Raw genomic sequence first — 11081 nt, forward strand, 5'->3', positions numbered from 1 at the left:
AAAATCACAAAACTATCGATTACATTCTTATTGAAATCGGTAGAGAACTAAGGGAGATATTAAGGTTTAAACATTAGATATTTGAATAAAACGAAAAACGTGCGTTCGCATACGTCATCAAATTTCCGTCATCGAACGTTTTATGACGTCATATGGTTTATTTTCTATGGTTTATAGAGCTGTAATAGTAGTAGTGTGGATTGTATGTTTACCACTACACTACCATTTGTGTTATACAAATATGAGGGGAGGGGGGGGGGTTGGAGGGTGGACCATAGACATTAACAAATAGAGCCGCCAATAATTTAGCAATGACACCAACATTAAAATAACTCCATTGTTTCTGTGACGTCATTCATTGCCAACTTACGAAAACAACGTATTTACGAAGGCGAATTTTCCAAAAAAAAATATTAATTATATCGGCTGTTGTTAACACAAAACGAGTCTAATACAATCCCCCATAGGTTGATTCCTCCCGTCTGAAAAAGATCCATTAGATTCAAATTTACCAATATCATAGATGAAGTTTTAACGGAAAAATATAATATTGTCTCTAACCGTCGCATACATCTGGGGTTTTTGGTAGGGAAATAAATAAATAAAAATTACAAAAATATTATGCTTTTATTATAAAATCGTATAAAAATGTTAAATGAATACACACATTCATTCTACTTAGGAAATAATCGAATGCGCAATTAAACATTACTGAAAAAAAAGAATAAAACTTATTTTATAAAATAATAATATAAGCATAAACTTGCGTGACATTCATGAGAAAATATGGCACATATTTGACTATTCATAGTTTGTGATGTTATGGCAGTGTTAGTAAATAAAAACTAAAATTATGAGTAAAATTTAAATTTCTAAAAAAAACTAGATATTTCACTGGTCCTCGTTTAAAATACATTTAAGGTGATACATACATGCTTTTCTTATGGGTATCTATATTATGACAAAAATAAACACATGTCGAAGTCTCAAAAGTACTGAACTACGAATAATTCAAATGTCTTATACCTAAATAAATCTAATATTTGGTAAAAATATTTAATTTCATGGCACATAAGTAATATCAAGATAAAATAATATTTTGGTTTGAAAAAATCATCAATTTGACGAAACAGTGCGTGAAATAATCAATTAAACTAGTCTAACTAATGGTAGGTCGTGAGCCCTGTCAATGCTATTTTAATTCCAAAAAAAGCTCTATATCCCCGTTGTGATATCTATAAAAAAATCATGAAACGTAAATCCTTTCATAGTGAATTTATTTTGCTGTTGTTTAGAGAATATTAATATTATAATAAAGAAAACAAAAAGGCCTAGAAGTATTGTACAATAACAAAATATTAATTTTATGAGAATACAAAAATATAATAATGCATTTAATGTTTTTTTTTTAAATAAATATTTGTACTTAATATAAAAGTGCAGAAAATCCAACGACAACAAAAATACATACATACGGAGAGCTAGTCAATTTTTCTAAAATTATTTTTATTGGCAGTGACTATGGAATGAGCTCAATAATTATCAAATCAATCAGGATCGAAATATCAAAAAAATCCTAAATATGAGTAATTCCATTTACAATAATCAATGGCATAGCGATGACTGGCGTGTTTTTGCAGATTCAACCTTATCCGTTGGCCATGTCGATATATGCGTTAAACATTGAATGCACAGTCCACTTAAATGAAAACAAATATATATTCAGATTATTTGTGTGGTTGGCACCTCTACCCAATTTGATAACTTTCAGACATTTTCTAAGATTTCTGATGTAGATAACATGTCCTATGTATATCGCAGATTAAAGATGAATTTAATAATTTAAGCAGATTGGTAGTCAATGTTTTACACTAAATCATTCATCACAGCAACCTTGTGTTTTTTACGTATAATTTTTTATTCCATGAAGGGGGAGGGGAATGAGGTACAACAACAAGGTATAAAATGACCGCATTACCAGGTTTGAAATTCTTGATGTTCTTTGCAAAAAGAAAATATTTTTCCTAAGCAATTGTGTAAAAAGGCATTAGTGGAGTTTGAGAGAGAGAGAGGAAATACGTATGTTCAAAGTTCATCTTTGAGCAGATGGGATTCCTCCGTGTCGCTGATGTAGCCTGGCTCCCCGGTATAATGAGTTGGGTAGACAAGAAGTGGACTAACAGAGAGACCCAAAAGGTCCCTTTTGTCGAAGTATTTACTCCACGAAGCGCTAAAAAAATATGCATAAACAATTGTATTAGTAAAAAAGCATTTGTAGAATAAAATAATAACTTTGTAATTTTTTTCACATTAATTTTATTTGACCAGCAAATGGATTTCGTCGTAACCGACATTATCAGACTGGTGTGAGGCTAGAGAAATTCTATGTTAAATACACCAGAACGCATGAGTTGAAAATCATGATTTTATATAATTTTTCTGTGAAAAAAAATACATAGCTGTTTTTTTATTCTGTAAAATGCAGTTCCACCAAGAAATGTCAGTACAAAACTTAAATCTAATAAAAAGCGTTTGAGATCGTAATAACCAGTGCTGTTGTTGTAAATTTATGTGTGTATGTCTATTTTTTGTGTGAAATCTAATATTTTGATCTATCCAGGGCATATAAGGTAATTCTGAGAAAATTGCAAAAATTATACGGAATATGACTTTTTAAAAATTCTTATTTATTTTTCGATCTTGTAGATTAGAATTTAATTTATAAATTGTAAGGTTCTCTTTCAAAATTTATATTATTAAAAACTGATGGTTATGTAATTATTTGTCGTAACAGAATACAGCATATAATCCATCTGGCTAATTTTGTATAGTTAAAAATATAGATTTTTCCATTTGGTGTGTTATGTGATTGTTTCATTTTACAATTAGTAAAATTAAAATTCAAAATGTAAAATACATTTAAAAATTAAATTGAATTATATCCTTATCTCCTTATGTCTCGCATTATTAAAATTATATTTTATTAGAACTTACAAAGTGTTCAATATAACAAGATTTTTTCGGTGAGAGATTAAATTTATACTCGCTAATTTTAGAATTACGTATTAAGAAAAAAGAGATTTAATATGTATGCAAAAAATACATATTTAAACTTAAAACCCAGCACATTTATTTGATTGTATCTTCAATACGCGCAAATATGACTTCCAATAGAATCAGTTACCCTCCGGGTAACTATCAGGTTTTGATAGTGTAGGTCACAAGTATACTGCATCACTTATTTTTTCACAAATTTGACATACATCGTACATCAGTGAATATAATTAGTATAAATATTTTCTTTCCGTTTATGAAAACTATATAATTTCTTTTTGCTAGATGGATTCTCTGTTTTGTCTCAATTCTGTGGATTGGTCTGCAGCAACAAATAATACCTCCTTCGCCACTCTGGTCTATATTGCGAAACCCTCTTCAGCTCCTCATACGTCGAACAGCCCATTTCCTCGTATAAGTCGCAAAGATTCAATTTAATTTTTTCAATTCAATTCAATTTATTTATTTCAATTAATTTATACATAACAAACTATAATTTTTTTTAATCATATACATTAAAAATACATTAAAATAAAATATATGCAAAAACTATTGATAAAGGTGTAGAAGAATCTCGCTTCGGAAAACTCCTTCAGATACATGGAACAGATCAATATCCAATGAGATATTGTTCAACATAGCGGTAGCTCTTCCTACAGGCATAACCATCGGCAGGATGGTCCTGTGTATAGGAATGTGAAACAATCTATGTTGATGCTGTCTTAGATAACTATCGGGAGCATACAGACCAATGTTCCGGATAATTTCAGGATTATCGATCATACCGCGCAACAATCGATAAAAATGCGTAATCAAATACACATTTTGTTTTGTTTGTTCCTACATTATTAGGTATTGAGACAGGAGGTAGATGGATTATTGGTAGTTTAACGGGGAGTTGTATAATCAAGCAAATTAAATTAGTAATGTTTTCTTGAATTAAGTTTCTTTTTTTCTGTAGGGCACCCCTACCTAGTGCTGAGAAAGAGGTGGTTTTACGTCACACTTACTTGGGATGTTTGTTGAACATAATCGGCAGGTATTCATCAACCGGAAGCATATTCTGGAGAGGTTTGGCATCGACAAGTTTGGCTGCACCTCTATTGCTCAGCAGGTACCCGAGTGTCCAATACGAGTAACTGGCCTTCACCAGAGACTTACCCACTGAGTACTCGTCTACGTCATGCAGTCGCTTACGGCCGAGATATCTATGCAAAATGACACAATTTTAATGTCGATTTCACATTTTTAGAACCTGATGGATATTTCTTATGGTCACGATCTTGCGATTTCCGCAAAATACACAATTAGAGGTTTGCGATAAAATCGTTTGTGGCTGTTTAGGGGATCGCTGCACTTGAGCGATGATCCAAGGAGAGCGAAACGTCGCGTCATGTGTGTAAATGGGTTTATAGAAGCGCTAGGGTTTGGCATTGCGAATTTGCTGTCGCCACTGCTACCGCCCCCATTAACGCAAACTATATTTGCATCTAGAACACTCGTATATATAATGGTATGCAAGTACAATAAGTATTACTTACATGAGATCCCACTCAATAGCATGTTGTTTGATGTCTTCCAAAATCAGTTCCAACTTCTTTCTGAAATGCGCCTCGAATCTTAAATCATCTTCAAGAACCATAACGATATCGTACTTGTTCTCCAAAACCTAAAATAAACACATAGTAACCATTCTGTTTGGATAAAATGGCAGCTGTTTCAATTGAATTTATTAAGAAATTCTACAGCTAATTATTACTGTATACAAAGTGAAACCAGACAACGCGTCACTATGGATCACTCTTTTCTCTTTATAGAATGCATAATATAAAAATATGATTCACTTACATCCATCCAAATTTTGTAGTGACTCAAAAAGCAACCGATCTCGCCGTAGGTCATAGGTCTGAAATAGTAATAAACGTCGATCAGTAGAAGAAGTAGAAGGTAATCTCAGTAGAGTAGAAAAGTAATTTAAATTATTTTACATAATTTGCAAACTAAATAATATTGCAAAAATAATGAATAATTACCAGAATTAAGCTAAATGATCGCCGAAAATAAATTAGCACCGTATCATATAATATAATTTCCTGGCGCTGATTATTTGAATTCAATTCGAGTTCAATTCTAGGCTGTGTCATAATATGTAATTAGAATACAAAATATTTATATGAGCAGTCCCATGCCGAGAGAATTCCCAAGTAACCGAAAAATCAGCATAATACTTAGTGCTCCTTAATATTATACTATCCTTTTATAAATAATGCAATTTTTGTGATAGATGTAGACTAGAGAATAATAATAAGAATAAAACCTTTATCCGCACCCCAATGGTGCATAGGGCACTGCTTCATATAAACGCAGTGTTATCTTAATCGTTTACACATGAAGGAAAGGTGATCAGCCCTCCGCTTCAGGTACCAGTCCAGGGTAATATTGAATAAATATTACAGTGAAAAAATCACTTAAATTTATTTAAGAATCAAACCCAGGACCTCCAGAATGGTAGCCGAGTGTGCTGACCATTACACTACGGAGGCGGACACTAGACTAGAGAACTAGAGAAGTTGTGTATTATTCATAGAGTGAAACATACCTTAGAATGTACGTATTAAAAAAAATCAAGGAGCTTGCACCAAGTGGGATATAGATCTATGTAGTTTTGTAATGAAAAGGTAAGATTTAAGATGCAAACAATATTTAATCCATATTTACACTTAGATGGATTGCCTAAAATGATTGTCATATTTTACCTTTTGTGATAAGGATCCTCATATCCCGGTAAAAGTTTAACACCCCATTCGTGTAAGGCATCCGTATTTAAATCACTAAAAAGAAATAAAAAAATATAGATTGCAATACATATAACTCTGCGCATATAATGATAGGAATCCAATGAAAAATATGTGGCTGAAAAACGTATGTTTTGACTATATCGCTCACTCCTTTCAAGAACGTCATAAATCAAATATCGTCAATTTTCAGTTGTGCATGTTTTCGGAATGCCCAGAAAATGTACTATATCCCAACAAAAGAGGCATATTTTTAACTTAATATTTACCCGCTACAGGGCAGAACGTGTTGTTTTTGCATTTTGAAGAAAAGGTATTGTTTAATTATTTTTTTTAAAATACTAAATATTTTTCAAATGGAGAAAAAACCTTCAGGTTTTACCTAAAAAGATCTGTTGCACAGTAAAAAGTTCAATAAGTGGCTTGATATTTATTTTTAATACGTTGTGTTATATTTTCAAAATTTTAAAACGTTCTCTTGAGAAATCATGTTTTTTGATTTATGACGTTCTTGAAAGGAGTGAGCGATATGGTTAGCTAAAATTCGATAGGGCACCCCCCATTTTCATCAATCAAAAGTGCTGTCAACAAGTAATCATTTTAGCAAATAAAATTTGATGAAAGCGGAGTTTGATGTAATTATGGAAATATGAATTTGGTGATACCCTAATTACAGGAATCACGTAGGATTTTATTCGGAAATACCTGACCAAGAGTCTCGTTTAATTTTTAATAAATTTTCAATTCAATTATGCAATTCATTCTTCAATACCTAAAATTTATGATTTTAGTAAAAAGTATATGTTAATGTAAGACCACATATAGTGTCATCATTCATTGCGACTATGACCAACCAGTTTTGTCAGTGACAAAGTGCCACTGAATATATATATGTTTCTAGTAAAAGGTGTACGTTTATATAAGACAATACATAGTGTCATCATTCATTGCGACCGTAGCCAAGTTTTGTCAGTGACAAAATGCCATAAGTTTCTAATTGAAAATCTGTGTTAATGTAAGACCACACACAGCGTTGTCTTTCGTTGCAGCCATGACCTTGCAGTTTTGTCCTAAAAAGTGCCACTGAATATTTGTTTCCAATTGGATGTATATATTAACTAAGACTACACATAGTATCATGATTCATTACAACCATAACCAACCAGTTTTGTCTGTGGCAAAGTGGTACTAAATATTTAATTTTCTGATCAAAAGTGTACATTAATGTAAGACCACACATAGTGTCTTACGCAAGCAGATTTGTCCATAGAAAATCCTACTCTCTATTTAAGTTCAAAGTATACATTAGCGGAAGCATCTAGTGTCATGATTGACCGCGGCCATGGCTATATAGTTAAGCCAGTGGAAAAATGTCGCTGAATATTTATGGTAGAGAATCCACGACGAATAATACTTACCGACCATCGATGGCTTTGATTTTTTTCACTTCAAAGCCCAATTCTTTGAAACACATCTCCATCTTTTCCTTGCGATCAGGTCTACGTTCTAAGTTAATCATGTACACCATATTAAATCCCATATTGTCACTCATAGGAAATGAAATATATTTATCATAAATACTGTCTGCTTTGATAAATGAATCGTCTGTAATAGATTCGAGTTTCAAATTTGTAATATCATCCATTTCCAAGGTTTCCTTTGAATCCAGTGGAGACATTAAGTATCCAAATTTCTTAGTGTTACAAATATTTAATGGCAAACCTTAAATAAAAATAAATAAATGTTAAGAATGATTCCATATTTGTAAATATGTCTGTGTTTAAAAAATTGTCACAGGTTTAATTAATACTTACCCGATTTATTAGCTGATATTGCGAAAACAATTATATCATCGTAAGGGCCATTATAATCTTGAATAGTTTTAGGGTTATATGTTAAATTATCAGATGCAGTATTTCTTAAATCTATCAAAACCGCCGAGTGAATCATAGGAACTGCAAAACACCCAATTTCTTCCCGAAATAAAGTAACTTTGTACTCAGCTGTTCTTTTATAATAATAAGATTCAGTCATACCAAACCTAAAAAAACATTTCTTTTAAAAAAATCATCAAAGAACAGTTGGGCTGTTCAAATGTAGATACTTCTATGGGCCAATTTATAAATAAATGTTTACTAACAATTTTTCAAAACAATGAAAATAAAAAAGATGGTGTAACAAAATATTTTTCTTATTTTGGTCAAATTAATTTAGTGCTAAAAATAAACTGTTATATATACAGTCAAACTTGTTTATAACAAGTATTTGTTCGGTATAATAAGCAAATTCAGTTATTCCTTTCATCCTCGTTATAACCGAGTTTGACTGTATTTATATAAATAATTCATTCTTGTTTTAGAAACATGGCAAATAGAAGTATAATTGTGAGTTAATTAGCCAATTCAGGACTATTAAATATTTTTTTTTAATATTTGCTTATTTCGAAAACCCTAGATGTGCTCTTTAACCCCCAACCAATGAAACACCCTGTGTGAATTCTTCATATGAATTTAGCCAACAATACTTACCAAAAGTTAGAGTACAAGCTATCAGATTTTAGCATTGGAGATACAATATCTAAATCTGTCATAATAAGATCTTTCAGTGTACTCTTATACGTTAAAAACACATCAACATCTAGCATCTGAAATAAAATTATTTAGGTTAAATTCAGCAATCAACAAATAAAAAGCCTACATATGAAAAATGAAAAATGTTATGAAAAATGTATAAATCAATCATCGAACCTCAATATATTTTTTACGATCCAAGTCAAAGGAGTCCTTAATGTCCTAGACCAAATGTTATGAAAAAAGTAAATTTAACTTTAATTTTTGCATAGTCAATTATTAGACTTCATTCTTTAGTTGAATGTTACATTCAGTAAAATTAACAGGTAAAAATAATTAATTAAAAGCGAAAAATTAGTTTCTACTCATTCAGGATCAATATGACTTCCCTCGAATCGGATTTTCAGTAATAAAGGTAATCTGAATATGCAGACAAAATGCCTGTTGTTAAATTATAGAAAAAGTATTCAGTATGAATAAGACAAACTAATAAAACATTAACTTACAAATACGTAGTCTGCCCAAATCCTACGGCCGTAGTTCAAACATTGATTTCTAAGGGACATGATATGCGTAAAGCGATCAGTGGACCAATGTAAGAGATTTTCTTCATCTGGAAAGTTGAAAGGATGCCCTTCTTGTATTTCCATGTCAACATCATGATAAACTTTGACAGCTTCAGTATACCATGTCTTGAGAACATTAGCAGTATTGTCTTCATTATGATCACTTCGGACCCTAAAAACAAATTAGAAGGCAAATTAGAGGCACTTATCATCGATTTTATTACACAAATCGGAAATGATCAAGATAAAGACAGATTTGGAATTAAATAAACTCATTATTTTTTCATAATTTTCACAGATGAAGAGGAGCCGCTGCCTGTACCTTCATTTTCAGAAGCATGCACGCTCTTTGAAATAATGAAAACTTTCTATTACGCACATTCGATAATTGATGCTGAAAAAAATTTTACTCGCAAAGCCGAAAATATACTGTTGACTTATGGAAATAAAACAGTAAAAAACAAATGTCGATCGCAGATTATTAACAATGCCATAAACATTTATATTTTTTTAGTTCTGTTCAGCTTTGTATTTTTTTTATTAAACATATTTATTTGCACCTAAAACATCCATTTTCCTTAGAATTTTAACCTTCCGATAGTTAAGGTATCTTTCTTAATCCTGCATTCATTGTTTTCCTGCATTCATAGTTTATTTCAATAGGTCCCTATAAAAATGGTAGAGGGTTCACTTTATTATGTGTTTACACAACGGCAGATTTCGGCAGTTGTTTACACCAAATGATATATGTAGTCCTATGTAAACACTATACTTCCATACAAGCAAGCAGCATGGCAGCACTTTGTGAAAATCAAGTGGCATAGATGTTTAAATCATGGCAGAATGGTGAGTGTTATACAGCTCATAATAGGTTTTAAACCATGTAAAACTTCAGGCTTTTGTATTCCCTTACGTACAGTACCTACAAATTTCAACAAATTTGTGTTATTTGTTCTTACGCACAAAGTAACAACCAATTTGTTCACGAACTAGGTAATTTAGTATGCAAGGCTTAAAGGAATAAATATGAGATTTTCATCTCAGGCAAACAAAATGACTTCAAGTTAACTTCAAGTCCACTTTTAAAAATATTCCCATTGTGATTCATTTGTCTTCTTTCTCTTTCAAAATTTTATTTTTGTATATATGTCAGACGGTAGTAATTCATTTTAATGACCTGATGATGGAATAATTATTCCAATAACAGAAGTCACGAATTAGTGTTTATTAAAGTGGTATTATGTCAATTTGTTCGTCTGACATTAATCTACAAACACAGACAAGTCCACCAAACAATAGCGTCTGTGTTGTATCGTTCAGTGATCATGTCGACGATTGTGCCTAAAAAAGAACATTTACGGCACACTTTGCTTTTCTTATTTAATCAAAAACAAAAAAAAGCATGCGGAAAGTCAATATTTGCTGGTAGAAACACTCCATCAATTAGAATACGTGACACATGGTTTTGACAATTTAAACGTGGTGATTTCAATGCAAAAGACAGTGCACGCTACGGTAGACGACTAAAGTGTAAAGATGTGTTACTGGATGATGACTCAACCCAAACTTAACAGCAATTGGCAAAAGCATTAAATGCGTCACAAAAAACAATAAGCAGATGTTTACGTGCAATGGGGAAGATCAATAAACTCAGTAAATGGGTCCCCAAACGATTTGAATGAACGGCAAACGGGAGATCGCAAAGTGACTTGTGAAATGCTGCTTGAACACCGAAAAGAGAAAATCATTTCTCTACTGAATTATGACACTATCGCCCACAAAAGATTAATTTAAATCACGCTTTGGTTGAAAGCCGACCGGAATGGGGCAGAAGACATGGCAAAGTGATTTTGATACACACAATGCGCCGTCTCACACAGCAAAATCAGTGATGAATCTTGAAATTGTTTGGATGGGACATCCTTCCGTACCCGCCGTACTCCCTTGACATGACGTCATATGACTACCTCTCCAGCAATTTCAAGGAATTATTTCACAATTACTTGAACATTTTAACCAAAACTATGAGTAACTATAGTAAAATAAGACAAATATATCGTAGTCGTACAGGAGAAAGAGACCAAATAACAAAACGT

General features: G+C 31.9%; 1 protein-coding gene across 1 annotated transcript in view; it reads right to left on the reverse strand.

Moving 5' to 3' along the window:
• Window positions 1-611: 611 nt before the first annotated feature.
• Window positions 612-11081, reverse strand: part of LOC148306909 (glycosyltransferase 25 family member) — a 12642-nt gene continuing 2172 nt past the window's right edge. Inside the window, exons 2-10 of the mRNA XM_088264225.1 lie at window positions 8926-9157; window positions 8378-8493; window positions 7664-7890; window positions 7268-7571; window positions 5811-5885; window positions 4903-4960; window positions 4596-4723; window positions 4065-4262; window positions 612-2230 (exon numbers count right to left, since the gene is read on the reverse strand). Of these exons, the coding sequence (XP_088120351.1) occupies window positions 2086-2230; window positions 4065-4262; window positions 4596-4723; window positions 4903-4960; window positions 5811-5885; window positions 7268-7571; window positions 7664-7890; window positions 8378-8493; window positions 8926-9157 (1483 nt within the window). The 3' untranslated portion in view covers window positions 612-2085. The remainder of the gene's footprint in view (window positions 2231-4064; window positions 4263-4595; window positions 4724-4902; window positions 4961-5810; window positions 5886-7267; window positions 7572-7663; window positions 7891-8377; window positions 8494-8925; window positions 9158-11081) is intronic.

Source organism: Brachycentrus maculatus, unplaced genomic scaffold, assembly GCF_059751285.1.
Source record: "Brachycentrus maculatus isolate JH-2025_06_01 unplaced genomic scaffold, ASM5975128v1 h1tg000221l, whole genome shotgun sequence".
In the NCBI taxonomy this organism is placed as follows: domain Eukaryota; kingdom Metazoa; phylum Arthropoda; class Insecta; order Trichoptera; family Brachycentridae; genus Brachycentrus; species Brachycentrus maculatus.